The following is an 18,795-nucleotide window of genomic DNA, read 5'->3' as shown; positions in this document are numbered from 1 at the left end:
CCCGTGGGGCTGAGGGGGGTCCCAGACCCCTGGCGCTGAGGCGGTCCGAGGGAAGGGGGCGATGGCCGGGGCTGGTGTTCCCGGCGGTCCCGGCAGGGGGCGGTATTGTGCGGGGCCGCCGACCAGCGCCCCATCCGCCTCGCCGCGGCCCTGCCCACCGCCGCCTCCGCCAATCGCCGCGCGCGGTGTCCCCGCCCCCTCGTGCGTCCGCGGCGCCGGCGGATGACGTCAGGAGGCGGCGCCGAGCTGTGGGCCGAGGTGAGTAGGGGGTCGACTGCCTCCGGGGGTCGCCCGCTCCGCTCTCCCCGGTCCGGCCTGACCTGGCCCGGCCGCTGCTCCCCCCGGCTCGCTCCCGGGGCGCTGGCGGCTCGGCGCCGCGGCGCAGCCGCGGTGCGGCCCTGGGGGGGCGGGCGCGGCGGGCCCCGGCGCCTCAGCCCTGCCGCTGGGCCGCGGCGGCGGGTGGGCTGGGAGGGAGCCCTGGCCGCCTCCCAGAGCGGTCCTCAGACGGGGCGGGCCGGGCCGGTGCTGGCTGGGCCGGGGGGCGAGCCTGCCGCAGGACGAGCTGCCGGCGCTGGCCCGGCGTCCCCTCCCGGGGCTGGAACGGCCTGCTTCGGGATGAGTTAAGAGAAACAATCAAGAGTTCTGCAGATCCCGGTTGGTTTGATGGGTTCTGGCCGGCCACCGGCTCCGGCACAGCTGTCTGCGGTGCTGCAGCAGCCCCAGCCCCGGGTTTACTCTTGGAAACCCACCAAAGGCTTCCACTGCCCGCCAGGTGACCGGTAGTACCAGGTCTCTGTCAGGCAGTAAGAGTCATGTTTGGGATTTGTTAGTGAAAGCAAAGGTAAGGTGCTTTCAGCAATGCTGCATTGGTGGAGGTGTGGTGTGGAGGTTGCAATGTGTGAGCATTTCTTAACGCAGTTAGGAGCTGGCATCTTCAGATTGCCTTACTGGCATCTCACAGAAAAGCAAAATCAAGTAGCCTCAAGTCATGAGATATTTAATGGGCGGTGGAAGGCCTGCTAGGCCTCGGGTGGGTCAGTCAGGCGACTGACAGCCCTTATCCGCAGGGACGCCCTCAAGTATTAAACTGTTCAGGCCCTGATATTTCCAGAGAGGTGGAGGATGCTTCTGAATCAGCAGGAGTTGAGGTGTTGCCCTGCTGAGCCCCAGGATGCAGTGGGCAGGTTGTCCAAGGAGAGAAGTGTGTAGACACTGAAGCATAAACTCATGTTCCTTGCTATCACTTACAAGTGCAGCCCAGGCATACTGTCCTCCCTCAAACAGATTGGCACCTGCCCTGTGTGTGATTTCCTGCTCAGGGGGCTTGTAATGCCCCATTTCTCTAATGCATTAGTTCCTTCTCACAAACTCTGGGGGAATATTACACAGGAGCATTTCCACCTGCACTGACATGGCATTAAGCATTTTGTTGCTGGCTGTGGCATGGAGTTCTGGGCCTCTGTAGGCTTCGCTGAGACCCTTAGGCATAAGAGGAAGAGCCACTGGCATACTGGTGGTTGATGCCTGATGTCAGTTGATGTTATTAGTGGATTTATATACAATGTTTTAAAGCTCAACATTTGATCCTTCTCATTGGTTTTATTTATGGGTGTGAGATTTTACACAAGTGCTTCTCTATGCATGGCATTACTCTGTAATGATCTCCTTTGTGGATGCTCTCATTCCGTTTCTCTGTTAACTTAATACATTGTAAGGTACAATAATGCTGGGGAAAACTGTCTGTGGGAGGCATTATTCAGGACTTGCTGTAGATTTTTTTGTCATGGTACTTTCATCTGAATGAATGCCCAGTTACAGGACAGCCCCTGTTGAAAGTCAGTTAAGCTTTCTACGAAGCTGGTTTTTGTTTCTGCTTGCTTGCAACCTAGTATAGGCATGTTTGTACATGGTTGGTGTGCTTGACTTCATGGCACTGCCAGGAGGTCTTCCGTAAGAAGTTACTTTGATGTCGGATTTAAATATTGAATCTTAACTAAAGCCTTGTTTTCTTTCCAGTTCAGATGTAGAGTCTAAACAACTTCTGGGTGTCCCTCTGAAACGTTTCTTATTTCTCCACATAATTCTCCTGATGGAAGACCAGCTGGGGTTCCCTTTCTGCTGTTCATGCTGAATAGTTGCTTGGTGAATGAGCAAAGATACACTTGGTGATGGTAAGGCATACAATTACGTTTTAAGGCTAACAGCTTTTCTGTAGCCTTCTGTGAAGGTTCAGGAACTATATTGAGGGCCTCTGAGCCAAGGAGTAGAAATGTAAAACTGCCCAGCTAACTGCCAGGGCGCATGCAGGCAGTTTCTCCATCTCCTGGCTAGTCATATTGTTTTAATCAGCAGATAAAGACTTGCTGAAATGCAGCTGATTTTGTTCTGTTGGAATACAGTGTGGTGAGCAAGACAAGACCACCTGGTCTGGAACAGCTGGTAGAAATTCTTCTGCTTCCTACACCCAGCTCCATACAGAAAGCCAGACTTGGTACCTGAAGATGTAAAATAAAGCAACACTGAGTCAGGATGTTAAAAGATGTCATAGCCCACCTTGATTTCTTAGGCTTTGGAGGGTGAAGGATTTGCTGACTAAGAGCTGCTCTGGTTCAGTAAGGCCTGCCCTTTTGCATGGGATGCAGTGAGTTACACATCTTAAAACTAGCCTGTGTCTGTCTCTGTATTCCCTGCCTCCTGTGCAGTTTCACTGATCCCCAGGAGCCAAGTAACGAGAGGTTTAAGACACCAGTACAAGTTCGATATCAAGAAAATCTTGGATTTGTTAAGTGAATAAGTTGCTGAGATACTTTGTAGAGTTTCTAGTGAGAAATTTCAAAACAATAAGATTTGGAGTGGCTGCTGTCTTATGAAGTTGAACAGATTAAACAAAATTAAGGAAAATGCTCAACTCTTTCCTTAATTTGATTTTTTTTATTAAGCAGTTATGCCTGGACAAGAAGACCTTCGGAGGTCTTTTCCAACTTCAACCACTCTGATTCAGTGCTCAGCTGAGAGCAGTAAACAAACTATGTTTAATAAAAAGAGATACTGTGTGATTTCCACAGACATCTGTTCTGCCCATGACTGTGTTTTTATGGTGCTACCTCGCTTGTGGTGAAAGCAGCAAAGCACCGTGCGTACTCTGTAGGAAAAGTACAGTGAAAATCCCAGATTCTTAATTTGTGGTAGCATGGCTCTTACTGCTTTTCTTTTGGTTTTTTTTTTTCCCTTCCCATTTGAAACTTTACTACCTTGATTACTGTTTGTTTCTTCTCATTCTTTTCCTAAGGTTCAAATGTGGGAATTGCCCCAGATGTGGTTGCTTCTGATGCTGCCCTGGGAAAATGCCTTGATAGGGAATTAACACCATTCAGTGATGGGCTGTGGGACAAGCAAGGTGCTTCCCGAGCCCCCCAAAGATGTGCAGCTAGACCTGGTTAAAAAAATTGAACCTTACACAGGCCACAATGACATATACAAGCATTTCATCAAAGATGACTGTGGGACTGTCATCAAAGCTGGCTCTCCCTCACCTCCACATTACGCTAACCCGTATTCTGGGAACCACCTGCCTGCCCACGTGGACCAGCCTGAGCCCCGCAAGAACAAAGTGGCTAAGTACCGCGCCAAATTTGATCCCAGAGTGACAGCCAAGTATGACATCAAAGCTCTTATTGGGAGAGGGAGTTTTAGTCGTGTTGTACGGGTGGAACACAAGGCTACCAAGCAGCCCTATGCAATCAAGATGATAGAGACCAAATATCGGGAGGGGAGGGAAGTGTGTGAGTCGGAGCTTAGTGTGCTAAGGCGGGTTCGCCACACCAATATCATCCAGCTTATTGAGGTGTTTGAGACCCAGGACCGTGTGTACATGGTGATGGAATTGGCAACTGGAGGGGAACTGTTTGATCGCATCATTGCTAAAGGTTCCTTCACAGAGAGGGATGCTACGCGTGTGCTGCAGATGGTGTTAGATGGTGTGAGGTATTTGCATACACTGGGTATCACACACCGGGACTTAAAACCAGAGAATCTGCTGTACTACCATCCAGGAACAGATTCCAAAATCATGATTACGGACTTTGGACTGGCAAGTGCTCGAAAGAAGGGAGATGACTGCCTGATGAAAACCACGTGTGGGACCCCAGAGTACATTGCTCCAGAGATCCTGGTCAGGAAGCCATACACAAACTCTGTGGACATGTGGGCGCTGGGTGTTATCTCGTACATTCTCCTGAGTGGTACTATGCCCTTTGAAGATGACAACCGCACCCGCTTGTATCGGCAGATCCTGAAAGGAAAATACAGTTACTCAGGCGAGGTGAGTGTGCCAAGGGTTATGGGGAGGGGAGGTCAAGCAAGAAGCTCTCTGTAGGTGGGTCTTTGTGATAACCAGAAGCTGGCTGTTGTGTGCAGGGTGGTAACATGATCAGAGTTAAAAAAATCTGTAATTCACAGCACTGTCAGGGTTGGGAGGGACCCCTGGAGCCCCCCCAGCCCAGCCCCTGCTGAAGCAGCTCTCCCAGAGCGGGCTGCACAGAGCTGCATCCAGGCAGGTTTGAATGCCTCCAGAGAAGCAGAGCCCACAGCCTCTCTGGGCAGCCTGTGCCAGGGCTCCGTCACCCTCAAGGTAAAGTTCTTCTTCCTCATATTCAGAAGGAACTTCTTGTGTTGCCGTTTGTGCCCGCTGCCCCTCGTCCTGTCGCTGGGTGCCACTGAAAAGAGCCTGGCCCCGTCCTCCTGACACTGGCCCTTGAGATATTTGCAGGCATTGATGAGGTCCCCTCTCAGCCTTCCCTTCCCCAGGCTGAACAGCCCCAGCTCTCTCAGCCTTTCCTCATCAGGGAGATTCTCCTGTCCCCTCATCATCTTTGTAGCCTCCCCTGCCCCCCTCCAGCAGTTCCCCATCTCTGCTGAACTGGGGAGCCCAGCACTGGACCCAGCACTCCAGACGCAGCCTCCCCAGGGCAGAGCGGGGCGGGAGGATCCCCTCCCTCGGCCTGCTGGCCACGCTCCTCCTCATGCACCCCAGGATCCCGTTGGCCCCGAGGTCACCCTGCTGGCCCACGGGCAACTTGCTGTCCCCCAGCACACTCCCGGGTCCTTCTCCGCAGAGCTGCCTCCCAGCAGGTCAGCCCCAGCTGGTACTGGTGCGTGGGGCTGTCCCTCCCCAGGGGCATGACCTTATGCTTGTCTTTGTTGAACTTCATGAAGTTCCTCTCTGCTCAGCTCTCCAGCCTGCCCAGATCTCACTGAAGAGCAGTGCAGCCTTCTGTGGTGTCAGCCACTCCCTCCGCCCAGTTCTGTCCCATCAGCAGCTTGCTGAGGGCACGCTCAGGCCCTTCATCCAGGTCAGTGATGAAGAAGTTGAACAGGACTGGACCAGTCCTGACCCTGGGGAGCACCGCGAGCTACAGGCCTCCAGCTCAACTCTGCCACAGATCACAGCCCTCTGAGCTCTGCTGTTCAGCCAGTTCTCAATCCACCTTTGGACTGAGTCCTTTCCTGTTTTCTGTCTGCTTTCCAAAACTGTTTCTAGTGCAGCATGGTGAGCTCCTTTAAAAAAAAAATCTGTGCGTGAAGAAAGATGAGATCTCTTCCCATAAAGCAGAACTGGGATGATTGTGGGTTTCTAGCTGGGGAGACCTCAGCCATGGTAAGCTGCTGTTTGATCCTTTGCTGTTGAAACTTGTGCCAGGGTGAGTGTTTGAAAATGTAGCGTGTACATACCTAGTTTGATTCTGATACAAATCCAACTGTAGTCTGAAAAGTACCTTTGCTGAAAGACAAGGTTATGGCAAAGGGGCACTTGCTTCTTCAATCTGGAGACATGAGAGTTTCTGAAATGGATCCCTGATGTCTCCTGAGCTTAGTATGTGACAAAATTGAGGATTGATGGATAGTTTTCTTGGATAACTATGGAAAGAGGACCCTCAGGGGATAGACTTTAGGCAGAAGATGGGTGCCCCCACCTTCCCAGAGTCCCATCGCTCTGCAGAACGGCTGGGTGCCAGGCTGACACAGCTCCTGCTAACTTGCTTCTGGTCGTGGTGGGAGATCTCGGTTATCAGCCAGCTCCTCTACTAGCACAGTTGCCAAGTGTTGGCATAACCTCACTAAGAATCACACGTATAGAAAGTGGAGGCATCCTCATTTGCGAGTTGCGTTTCTGTCTATATTTGTCCCTGGAAATATTAAAAAAACCGAAGGTTTTATAACCTCTCGAGTGTTTCGGTTCTAGAACGCCGTGACTTTGTGAGATGAAGCCCACTGGGAAAGTGTTAATGAGTGGCTAAGTTTATGATTCTGAAATGACAGTAAAATAACTGTCAAAAAACCCAAGAGTAAATTCTTGATTACTTTTGTATTTTTAGGTATGCCAAGTATGTTGGCATTTTAATGATGGATGGAAGGAGTCTAACATTTTAAGTTTTTAAATGTATTAAACCACTTTAGGATTGTGTTTAAACAAAAATAAATCACTCTGAAGGGTTTTTAGAGGTGTCAGTAAGTCTTTTATACTTTAAAGCTGTCAGGCTAGCTTGTGTTAATAGTTGGAATCTCCAAGTTAAATGAAACTGAGAGGAATATTGGCATTTGCATAGGAGGCCACTGAGGAGAGCCTGGACTAGGGCCACCGGGTGCTTGTAGGTTGTATACACAAAGGTAGCACGTGCACCGCAGAGAAAGCATTAGAGTATGTTTTGAAAGTGCCAGTGCACAAGCCTGAAGCATTTCACTTGTTATCCCACCACAAATTACATACTTGAGGAAGCTGTTATGACAGCTATGCATGACGTGAGTGGTTGTTCTGGAAAGCTGTAGATGTTTTACTGCCTGGAAAACAAGTATGTGTCAGCCAGTAGCCTGTATCTTTTGCCCAGATGCTTTCTGTTCTTCTGAAGCCAGGGAACATGGATGCTTTAATTTACCAGTGTAATTAAGCCTATGGCCCTAAATTGCAGGCATGTTTGACTGTAGCCAGGTATTGGCAGGAGATGCAGGAACAGGCTGCCGGCTTTGTGAATAAATTCTAGGTGAAAACAAAGTGAGCCAGAGATTTAGAGGTGTTTGGCATGGTTCCTACAACCGTGCCAGCTTTCTTAATGGTGTCTTTTGGACCTTTAAATGCTTCCAAGTTTCTGATGTTCACAGAAAATTGCTCTTCTGTTTTTTGTGGAACACTGGAAGAAGTGGGAAGAAATAAGGCTGTTGATAAGTTCATCAGACTGATGGAAATGGCAGGAGCAGTACGTCCTGGTTTGTTTGGAACAAGAATGGGCAGAGTACTTGACTGTGTTGCAGAAGGTGTCTGTCTTTGATAGATGCAGAAGCAGAGAGCTCGTGGGAACAACTGCTTTTCTTCTCTGTAATGTGAACTTTGATGATGTGAAGTGGAAGAGGAAATGTTAAAAGAAGCCTGTGAAGTGAAGTGCCCAGAGCTGACAGCTTGAGCTGTGCAGCTCAGGCGAGTTTCAGTGGGGAAGGAGGGAGCCGTCTTCCGAGCTGTGTTGCTGTACCATGTCTCATAGCGGCAGTGCTGTGAATTTGCTGAGAATTGGTGCAGAGTCCCACTTTTTGAAAGGTCTGGCCTCAAAACCTGGTCAGAGAGGACAAAGCTGCATTGAGAGAGGAATAAAAGCCAAGACGCATGCTGACCTGAGAAGTAGCTCCATCTTCTTGGAAAACAAGTGAGCTCATGCCCAGCTAATGTATTGCTTTCTGACTGGGACCCTCTTACCACCACTCCCCTGTTCCTGGAGTGTGAGGTCTGTTTGAAGAGGCTATTAGCAGATCGATAGAAGAGGTCTCCCATAATAGGTTATTCAGGTACAGCTGACATCACTGCTCTGATTATCTCTTGTATCTCCTTCTGTACTTTCTCAGCTGCTTGGAGTGATGGGTAGGGTGAGGAATGAAGAAAAGCTGGCTTTGTAACTTGGCATACTTTTTTTCCCCGAGCATCTCTTGAGTAAGGGTTACGTGGGCTATTGAGATTGCATTTGATGTAGCCTGCTACAAAGTCATTCTCTTTCACTTGTTTTGTTAGAACTCGCTAGAAAGAAGATTTGGCAATATTTTAATTGAAGTCTTGGGGATAAAACTGATTTCTGGGGATCTCTTTGTAGCTTAAAAAGTTGTCTGAGGAATAAAGCTGGAATTCCATTCACAGTTTCCTTTGAATTTGAAAGTGCAGAGATGAACATCAGGCCATCGTTATCCTGCTAGGACAGGCTTGCTCTGGTTCTTTTTCAAAGCTTGTCCTTCTGTTGAATACTGATACTTTTATGTTGCTTTAAACACCTGAGAAAATTGCTGGAAGATGTGGAAGATAATATAGGTTATGGTTAAATAGGGAAACTGAGCTAGGGTGTATGTATTGTTCTGGTTTTGATACCTGATCTGGGCAAATAATTTACCCTTTGTGGTCTGTACAGGATCAGCTTTTTGTGGTACTTTCTTCATGGGTGGGGTTGTTGTGGGTACGTCTCTTAATCAAACAACCAAAAAACTTGTTCTAAATAATGGTGCTAGTGGATACACTGATAAATGTGACGTAAGGAGAGACATATTTGATATATGAAGGAAACTGGTCATTGCAAGGCTGTAGGAGCTCTACAAGGGACTTAGCCATCATGCAGAGACACGATTGGGTTTTGTGTGGCTTGCTTAGATTTTCCAGTGGTGTTTAATAAAGTTCCTCACCAAGGGCTCTTGAAGGGACTTTGCAGCTCTAATGCGATAGTGGCCTTTGCACAGATCAGCAATTTGCTGAATGTAAGCACAAAGTTGAAGTATGTGGTCAGGTCCATGGTGGGGGAAAAAGCAGTGAAGTTGGAAGGATCTGTCCCCTTCTGCCCAAAAGCGATCAGGATGAAGTTTGCTAATGATGTTGCACAGGGGCTAATGATGATGAAAATGAGGTTTCATTTCATGGTGAAAACGAGGGCTGTGGGCTGTAGAAATTTGCCTGAGTTCAAAGAGTAACTGGACAAATCAATGGAGAGAATGACACTAAAAAGTCCCAAGTATGGATAAAGAGGTCCCTAAGCCACAAGTTTTTGAGACTTGGGAGTATAGGGGGAGGGGGTTTGTGTTGTTAATTGCAACATAAGGACTGTTTTCTTGGGCTCTTCCTCTATCTGCTGTCGACTGATGTTGGAGACACTATACTGGACTGGTTAGATCTTTGATCCAGTAACCTTCAGTCCTAGGTTAGTCTTGCCTTCTCTCATTTCATCCCTCAGATGGGTGCTTCATCCCCTCCCAAGAGTTATTGAGCTGAGTAACAGGCAGGCTGCCTGCAGAGCAGGGAGTGCTCCGAGGCTGTGCATGCAGCGTTTGGGACACCTGCCTGTGTGCTGGGGGTGTTCGGCGATCCCATCTGACACTGATGGAGCAGGTACCATGTCTTGTGTGGTTTTAACTTGTGGTTTGGAGGCAGCGTTATTTCAACCGAGTTTGAGAATTGGAAATCAATCCCAAGGCTTATCAACTCCCATGGGCTAATTTTACTTGCTGTATAATAGTTCTTTGGAAAAGCTAGACATGCAAAAAGTGAGGAAGGCAAACATTTCCTGTTAAATGAAAATGCTTTTGAACTCTTAGATTTCAGCCCAGTGCTGGAGTTCCTCTGTAGGTAGGTGGAAAAGCAGGCAATGTATACAGACTACATGGTAATAAGAAGTGCATTTTTGCAGATGATAAAGTTAGTTTAACTTCCCACCCTCCTGCAGGAACATGTTTGTTTGTAGGGGTTTGGGTTTTTTTTCCCCTTGGGAGAAATGAGTCTTTCTTGACATTATAAAGGAAAGTGTGGTGTGAATTGCATTCTTCTTCTGACTCTATCCTTCTCTGTTTGGTGACTCATTCAGATTTGAAACACGAACACAGAACCTATCTCATTGTCCTGCCTGGCTAGCTTGCTACCTGGTACACTTTCTATGATGGCTTCATTCTGTGACAGCTCCCCTTGCTAGTTAGTGTTGCTGTTTAGAGTTCTGCTTGCTTACTTTCTTTGCACTCCCAACAACACCCCAAGATGCTGTCTTCCCTGTTGCTTCTACGTCAGATGTGCAAGGGTGACAGCAATTTTGGGGATGGCTGGTAACACCTCATGTCTAAGTGTTTAAGTGGTTCTTTCTGATCCCATGAGCGTGTGGTGCCTTTCCCTACTGACTTCACATAGAATATAAACCCTTCTGTTTATTGAGAAACTTGAGTGCCTTTCATGGGAAGTCATGTTTGGAAACATGTCCCCTTCAAATCAAGGATTCTTGAGGGTCTTCACCAAAGTCTAGTTTATAAGGCTTCCTCAGTCTTCATTTAAAAACTGGCCTTTTCTCTCCGTCTAAAGAGCGAACCCTGCAGCCTGGCTCTCATTTTAAGTTTGAACCTTTGTAGCATTGCTTTCTCCTGACTTGACAAGTACTTTCTTGCTCTGTTCTTGCACATGTAGATCTGTGCTGTACATTTTTGTATAGCTTGTTTCCTTGTCCATGTCCACCCAGATTTCTTCTTCTCCACTTTTTTTTTTTTTTTTTTTACAGTTGGACTTGATGATCTTAGAGGTCTTTACCAACATGAATGAATCTATGATTCTGTGATTTGGGTTGCCTTCACTTTCTACCTGGGTTCCTTTGCAGTCTTGTTTCACCGCATCTGTGGATGCTTGTTTGCAGAGATCCTAATGCTGAGAAGGGAGTGCTGTGGTCTGTTAGACTGTCCCTGACATAGATGGCAGCTTCCTAGGATAACCAACAATACTGGAGACTTGTTCATATACATAGGCTTCAAGCAGTTATAATATGGGAGAATAACTAAGATGCACATAAAAATATTGTAAGTAAAATTTTATAATTTTTGTAGTCTTGTCACCTTTTGAAGTTATGTCAAGTCAAAGGAAGGGCACCTATTTCTAAATCTATATGCTTTTATTTATGATAACTTAAATTGATGGCATTCATGAATTGGTTCTGCTTTTTATTTTGCAACAGAGTGGCAAGTGCCAGTCCAGACAGCATCAGCAAAACAGTTGGTCTGCCTTCCTGCAGTACACTGTTGCAATGCATACCAATGCAATGCAATTTAAACATTACAGGAAAATTTAGGCACAAAGGGACCTCAGGAAGTCTCTGGTCCAAACCTCTGTTCAGGGCAGGGCTAAAGCTAGATGAGGTTGCTTAGCGCCTTTTTCAATCAAGCTTTGAAAATTTATAAGGATGGAGAAGTCACCACCTCTCTGGTCCTTGTCCCAGGGCAGCCCCAGTCTTGTGGGAAAAGTTTTTGCTTTACATCCAGGCAGAATTTACCTGGTTGCAGCTTGACAGTCATCGTTTCCCTTTTCACTGAGCATCTCAGATGTCTGGTGCAGTGTCATCCTCTTTGTAACTGCCCTGACAGTACCGGCTGGTGCAGTTTGATCCCATCCCATTTCTCCAGCTAGCTGAGGTCCTTCTGGATGGCAGTCCTTCCCTTTTGCATATCAACTCCTCCTCCAAATCTTGGTCAAAAGCAACAGAGAAACGAGTACTAAAAATTTTAATGGTAAAGAGGGATTTGCAGCTCAAATGGCTTCAGAGGAAAGCCAAAGGAGAGGCTTAACACGCAGATTGTGTGGGCATAGCATTTCTTTTTTCTCTTCTTGAGCATTCAGCATCTTAGTGATTATCTGCCCTAGCTTGACGTTGAAAGTGCCAAGTTAAATGCAGGTATTGAGTAAACAGTGCAGGTGCTGCTATGGATAGATTCAGGCTGAAAGAATGAATTGCCATTAATTACATGAACTACCCTAGTAGATAAGTGGAGTAATGTGAGTGGTGTTCCCACAATAACTAACTCAGTCTACGTAAGCAAAGAAACAAAACGCTCTCCTCAGTTTTCCCTGCCTGCAGGTGATCCCAGAAGCAGGAAAAAAGAAGAGTGCTGGCAGTGCATTGGCAAAGGAACTGTGGCCCTGTGTTGTTAGGTGCTGCCTGATAGCAAGATTAAAAATATGAAAAGCCATTTTAAACCAGCTGCTGCATGCTTACATGAGTCCTTACCCCAGCTACATCAGTATGACCGCAGAGGGTTTCCAAAGTGTTCTTGTAGTTGTCCTCATTGTGCTGGCTGGTAAGAAGACTTGTAACCCCCCAAATCTCTTGTGACACTAATGCAGTCTTACCAACTTTTAATATTAATTTCCTGCATTTATTCAACTTTCTGAAAGACAATGGGGTACAGCTTGAACCCAGGCTTCTTCTGACTGCATGGGGAACTAGTTACTGAAATGCCTGTCCCTTTGCAAAGGGATCGATCAGTGATTGTGTTATGAGTGGCCAGATTTCCTATCAAATGACAAACTTGTTCTAAAAAAGGCACAAACAATAAAAAGAAACAGTAATTATTCTTGGTAACCTCCTTCCCGTAAAAGTTGCAGATGGAGATGTGTAGTGGCAGAGATCCACAGCAAAAAAAAAACCAACCCAACTTTGTTTTGCATGCTTGTATTTTAGTGTAGAAACTAATTTCCTGTAGGAGAGGAAAAAAAAATTGTACTTGCATATCACAAAAAACATCTCTTCACAATCCCTATCATTTTGCAGGAGAGTTCCAACAGTATAGGACAAACATTCTCAAATTTTGGAGGTGGCTTTTTAAAGAACTGTAAGTTTTGCATTGATGCTGCAGCAGGTGGGATCCTTGACTGTCCCGCTGCCAGTCCCGGAATTGCTTCTGCATGTTTGCACTTCTGGTCACTTAGAATTAATTACATAAGCCTAGGTAATTAAAATAAATAAATCTATTTTTTGTTTTGGTGACAAGTATAACCACTTTAGAAAAAAATACCAATTCAGAAAAAAAATAAAGTTAATGTTAGCTTTACTTTCTATTTTATACTTTGTTTGCCCCAGAAATTTGTCCAGATTTTTTCCTGCAGTTCATACCTATAGCTTTGTTATACATCATAAAGCTTTGTATAATATGTTATATGCTAATTAAGTTGGTTATAGGGTCACAACTGCCTTGAAAGGGGGAAAACTCTCCCTCTGGTGATTTCCCCCTGGTACATGTCTCCTGTTTAAGAATGGCAGTAAGGCAGCCTGGCTTCCCTAGGTTTGGGCTGGACTATGTGTCCTGGAAAACATTCAAAGCAGATTTAAAAAACTGCCCGGAACAGAGAAGCACCACTGCCTTCTGATGGTCCTGTTGGTTCTGTTTTGGTTTTGGTTTTTTTTTTTTTTCCGATACAGGAGATAGTCATGTATCTACAAGAGGCCAGGAAAGCTAGTATGTGTGTTTCATTTATTGAAGATTTACCTTTGCACGGTGTCCTGTGCTGCCCTTTGCTCTCAGAGGAGCTCCTTGGAAAGCCACCTTATTCTTCTGGAAGTTCTTCATTGTCTGAGTGCCTTGGGAGAGTCTGGATGAAGTGAGACCCTTCGCTCGGGGGGGACCTGGGCCAGTTGTGCTGACCGATGGCGTTGTCCTCCCTGGCTGTACCAGCCCCAGTCTTTAGAGCCATTAGAAGCTTTTGCAAGACAGTTGTCACCTTGGCCTCTTGTCTTCATGCCAGAAGAGAGAGGAGGTTTCAAACCAGCAGGGTGGCTAATTTTTTCAGTTGTCTTGGAGTTTGTGTCCCAGGCAGTTGAAATATAGCATAAGAAGGAAAACAGGGACAGGGCAGCTGAAGGCACAGTTTTAAACCATATCTGTGGTATTTATTTGCATGATCATACAAGTCTCTGGGACCACGTTTAAGCCTCCTTGGGGCAAGAAAGTTTTTTTACTTACAGCAGGTGCTCTGTTTTTTTCCTGTGAGCCATGTTAGATGAGGTGGTAAAAGTGTTTTACAATAGTCCTATTGTTAGAGAAATGCATGCATTTTTTTCTAAAAATTAGGGATTTTTTTTCTATGTAAGGAAGTTTTTTATATAAATTGCTGAGCCCTTTGCCTGGAAAAAGAAAAAAAAATCAATTTACAGAGGAATGTGCTTTTGCATTTCAGATGGCTGTGAGAACACAGTGATTTTTAAGTAGAGCAACAAGAGTGTTGGTGAGATGCAGTCAGATGGCTCTCTGTTGAAAAGGGCACTATACTCTGCTTTGAAGAGCTGAAACACTTGAACAGGATGAAAGCGTGCCTCTCCTAGCCTGGCACAGAACACCGAGGCCAGCCATATAAATGTACTTCTCTTAGCTTCTGCTCTTTTCTTTTAATGCACTGGGTTAGTGGGTGTGAGTATACGTGGGTTTGTGTCGCACCGTATGTATCTGAGAGCTGAAGTGTTTGTCCAGATCTTTCCTGCTGCAGGAGTGGACATCTTAGGCTCTCTGAAACACGATAAGCTCAGTTAAGCCCTGGAAAATCCTTCAACCTCCTGCATGTGTCAGTGACCACACTGCTGCAATAATTGTGTGCTGTATTAGAAAATATTTTATTTACAAGTAAAGCAACGCCTTTTCCAGTAAAAGGGCATTGAAACCTATGTATGCATTTAGAAATTGGTTCCCTTTCGCTTTGGCTGCTTCTTGAGGTTTTTTTTTAATGTTGTTTCCTCTGATGGAATTGGTGTGTCTCAAGGATCTCTCTCAAAATCATTCCTTTTGCCTTTTTACTGTACACTTCAGCTTATGTCACAACTCAGCCATGAAGATGATACCAAATCCCAGGGCAGAGTTAGCAAGGAGAGGGGTGACCTTTCTCTGCATATGTCTTTCATCTCCATACAGCTGCAGTCTGCAACACCCCATTTAGAGTATATTTCACAGAATCCGGCATGTCATCAGGTCAGTGAATTTTCTGACTGGCTAGTGGCAGGTGAGTTGGCTGGGCTTTCCCTTCCTTTGGGTTTGTGGTTTCTGTGGCTGGAAGCATCTATTAAAACAACAGGGTGGAGACACCACCTGCCTCACAGTGGTGACTTGTTTGCACTGTTGTAATGCTTGGATTTATTCTGGTGTGTCAGGTGGAGGAGCCCAGGCTGGAAACTCTGTCTAAGCCTTGAACCTCGAAGCCCCTAGAAACAAAGTGAGCAGGAGAGTCTCCATGGAGAAGGGGAGTGTGGTTTTTTCCCAGTAGTTTCATTCACAGCCCCTTTTCCCTAGGGCTGCCTCCATACCAGTAGCACCTGTGGGTTCAAGGCAGGAGGAGGGGCAGCAGCTGAGCATTTTGGTTAGGATTTTTGGGTGAATTGACAGGGTTTGGAAAAGTGATGCACAGCATGTGGCACGTAATTATTGTGAGGATGGAGGAAGGCAGGAGCCACATCTGAAGGAAAAGGACTTGCAGTAATGCTGTGATTTGACATACTGTATTTCATTCCTGCATTTCTGGGCCCTATAAAATCCTATTAATGGCAGAATAGTATTTCTGCAGAATGAGGGATGTAGGGATAAAGGGACTGGTAGGGTAGAAACAGAATATTAAGCTCCCTTTATGCAGAATATACATTATTAACAGAAGGGATTTGAACTATCAACTGCCATTGGTGTCTTTGACTCCTTTGCAGTCCCTAAAAACAGACTAGGCAGTTTCCTCTTTTACCTTTTGCTTTCTACCTGTGCCTCAGATGTGTTCTTTTTCCAATACCTTAGTAGGGGGTTGTTTTGAGTGGCAAGGCACGCTGCTGCATGCTTACTTGCTACAGACCAAGGTTTAGCGAGTGAGAACGTCAATTCTGCATCGGAAAAAGCTGTGATCTGCAAGAAATGACTCTTAGCTGCAGGGAGGATGGGGTTTGCTTGACCATGCTACCTCATCTGCATCCAATGTTTCACTGGGGCTGGCAGATGGGCTGCATTGTATTGAGAGTGCAGGAGGTTTTTACCTTGCTGCCGCCTTGCATTTCCACCAGTGAATGTGGTAGAAACATTGAGTTTCCTAAAAGACCATGGGAAGGAGAAAGAGTAACCGCTTTTACTGCAGCTCTGCAAGCTTTGAGAGGTGATCTGTGCAAACCTGGCCTGTTCTAAATGCAACAGCTGTCCTCTCCTCCCTTTGGGAGATGATGGCTGTGGGGTAGGAGCCTGTGCTTCTGGGCAGAGGTGCGTTTGAAGTTCAGCTGCTCCTGAAGATGGGCTTGTGCTAGGTGCAGCCCTTGAGCTGCAAGCACTCGTCTGGTTCTGTGTCGTCAGTGCTGTGACATGCACAGGAGTTTATCATGGCAAGTTGTGGGGTGAGTGGATGGACATAACATCTTAAACTGCTTCAGCTGAATTTGCTAAATCTGGCCTGCCAAGGTATGGCTCCAGACCATCCTATGGAAATACAAAAGTAGAACAGTGGTACTACTCTAGAGGCACAGGGAGCCCTGACCGACACCTGTAAAACATTTTTAAAGTGAGCTTTCAGGTGGGTGCTGTAAATGTGTTCCACTCTGGAGAAAATTACAGCACCTTCCTTCCTGGCTCCCATCGGAGCCACCAGGCGGAGCATCAGACTCGGAGGCTTTGCAGAGCTGGCACATGGCTGTAGTTCCAGCTGCTGTCCCTGCTGCCCAAACGCTAGTTTTATTTAATCAAAGCTGAGGTCTGCAAAGAAGGGCTGTGAACATGCACCTTGCGGCAAATCATTTTGCGGCCTGTAATTGACCCTGCCTTAGAGAGGGGCAGTTGAACCTGATATACTTGGAACAACCTGCTATTGAAAGATGTGTCTGTTTTCCTCTGTCCAGCATTTGTGACTTCCCTAGCAGTTGCAGTGTGCTCCTGCCCTAGGATGATACAAAAGAGGAGTCAACCAGCACACATAATGGCATAGGTAGGAAGTCAAGATTTTGTTTTCAAATAGTTAAGATCTCTCTTCAGCTGCAAAACCTGTTTTGGGGAGCTTCTGTTGGTACTGAGCCCGGCAGGGCTAAAAAGGTGCTTCCTAAACCTGGAGTTTTTCTTGGAAGTCTCTTTACCTAATCCCTGAAATCCCTAAATCTGATGAGATTGCAATTGAAGCTTTTGGGCTGGTAGACACAAGGGAACTGGGTTAGTTGTTCTGCGCTGGAAGGGGCGGCTCACCCCAACAGCAGCGCATCAGAGCTCCCTGGTTTGGAGCGTGAGCTTCAGGGCTGACGCTTCTGCTGTCTCCATTCTCACCACTCTGCTGCTTTGCCCTCCTGCTGCCCTGAGTGAGTGCTAAGATAGAAATCCGAGGCATGTTTTCCAATACATTTGTTATTTTAAGTGGATGCTTTTATGGATTTTCCTGAAAACTGAGCTTTTACTGATACACCAGATTAGTGCTGATTGGTGAAATGGGAGCCATGCGGACAAGTTGAGGAGAGGCAGAACGTTCTGGTGGTGGCAATTGAGAGATACCCGCTGTTACTGCAGCATATGCTTAACTGCTGGTGCGGACGTATGCCTGGCCGTGTGCCTATAGCTTGTGAGCTTCCATCAGCATGATACACCCTACACATCAAATGCACCCAGCATTTCAGGCACTTTTGAGTGAATAACTGATGAATTTGATTTTTGTATCTAACAAAAGGTAGAATTGAGCTGTCTAAGAGGGGAAGTATTCACATGTTTCCTATCTTTGTCCGTGTCTAAAGAATAATTTCTAAGGGATTCTTTCAGTCTGGTGAGTTTGAGAATGGTTATGTACCTCAGACATAAGAAAAGTTTCTTGTTATAGTTGTAATGACTCAAAGGACTTCATATACTGTTATATCAGCTGCTGATAGGAATACCTGAGTTACAGTTTCTTATCTCTTTCCACTTAGTCCTTCATATTTTTTTCATTTGCTTTTAGCTTTCCAAGGAAATCTTGATAGCTTTCTTAAGCTACCGTTTTGCTCAAGAGGCAGATATTGCAAAATTAAGGAAAAGTAGCTTGGCTCTTAGATGAGAATGTAAAATCGTTTTATGGCATACACATCTTCCAGAATTCATAGGAGTTCCTGTACCTCCAGTGTTTGGCACAGGGGCTTGGCAAGGCTAGACCTGACATTGGACTTAGCTATTTCATGAAAGTGTTCCACGGTGTCTGAAAAATCCGTTTGGAAACCCACAGTAGCACTTGATAGCCTTGCTTTGGAAACCTTCTGTGTGCACTGGATGTATGCCAGGCACATGGAGCTCCCAAACAGTCAGTATGGGTAAATCCAATGAGTAAGCACGATAACCGTTGTTAACAGAGAATCTGAATTACCCATGTCTGCAGGCAAAGGAGAGGCAGAATTTGAAATATTCCTCATCTTCTGGAAGCAGGGAGCCTTCTCCTGTCCCTTGCTTTGGGCAACCAGCGTTGCCTCACATGTCTTCTGCATCAGCTGATACCTTCTGTGTCGGTGGGTGAGAAGTACTGTGGGGAAAAGGGGGTTTGGCACCAGGAAAAACTGTGTTCTCCACTTACTGCTACAAATCATTTTGTCCTCGTCTGCCCTTCATGCTGAGCAAAACTTCTTTGCCTAGAAGCTAGGAAAATAATGTTCTCCAGTCTTCCTGGGGGCAGAAGCCAGCTGACAGATTCTGCTATACGGCACTTTCAAAATCTGCCACGCCACAGGTGAAGCAGGGAGAGCGTGGGGACCAAATATTCTGTTTCCCCAAACCTGTTGTGTTAAAAAGTGGCTCGTCAACAAAGTAGAATATGTAGTGACCATGGTTCTCTAGAAATTGCCAAAGATCCAGTGGTACTTGGGGGTTTATTGACCAAGCCCAGTGAGGGAGGGGGAGGTATGTTCTTCATATTTGCAGGTGACATTGAATTGGAAGGGCTGTGAAGTGCATTGAATTCCAGATGGCCCTAATGAATTTGAGCAATTCAATAGCAGGTGCAAATGTTTTAAAGAAAGAGTAAATTAGTGCACAAAA

General features: G+C 46.2%; 1 protein-coding gene across 4 annotated transcripts in view; it reads left to right on the top strand.

The window, feature by feature from the left end:
- Window positions 1–213: 213 nt before the first annotated feature.
- PSKH1 (protein serine kinase H1) overlaps window positions 214–18,795 on the top strand; it is a 38,289-nt gene continuing 19,707 nt past the window's right edge. For 2 of the 4 annotated variants that reach the window (XR_005831073.1, XM_040615030.1), the window contains exons 1-3: window positions 522–841; window positions 2,017–2,171; window positions 3,290–4,321. Coding sequence is in view for 3 of the 4 variants with exons in the window: in XM_040615030.1 (XP_040470964.1) it covers window positions 3,377–4,321 (945 nt within the window). In the remaining variant the exon portion in view is untranslated. Of the gene's footprint in view, window positions 259–521; window positions 842–2,016; window positions 2,172–3,289; window positions 4,322–18,795 lie in introns of those variants that run through there. The other 2 variants (XM_040615031.1, XM_040615032.1) reach the window with 2 other exon arrangements.

The sequence above is a fragment of the Falco naumanni genome, chromosome 15 (genome assembly GCF_017639655.2).
Source record: "Falco naumanni isolate bFalNau1 chromosome 15, bFalNau1.pat, whole genome shotgun sequence".
Lineage (NCBI taxonomy): Eukaryota > Metazoa > Chordata > Aves > Falconiformes > Falconidae > Falco > Falco naumanni.
The sequence above is the reverse complement of the archived record's forward strand: the minus strand, read 5'-3'. Positions and strand labels throughout refer to the sequence as shown.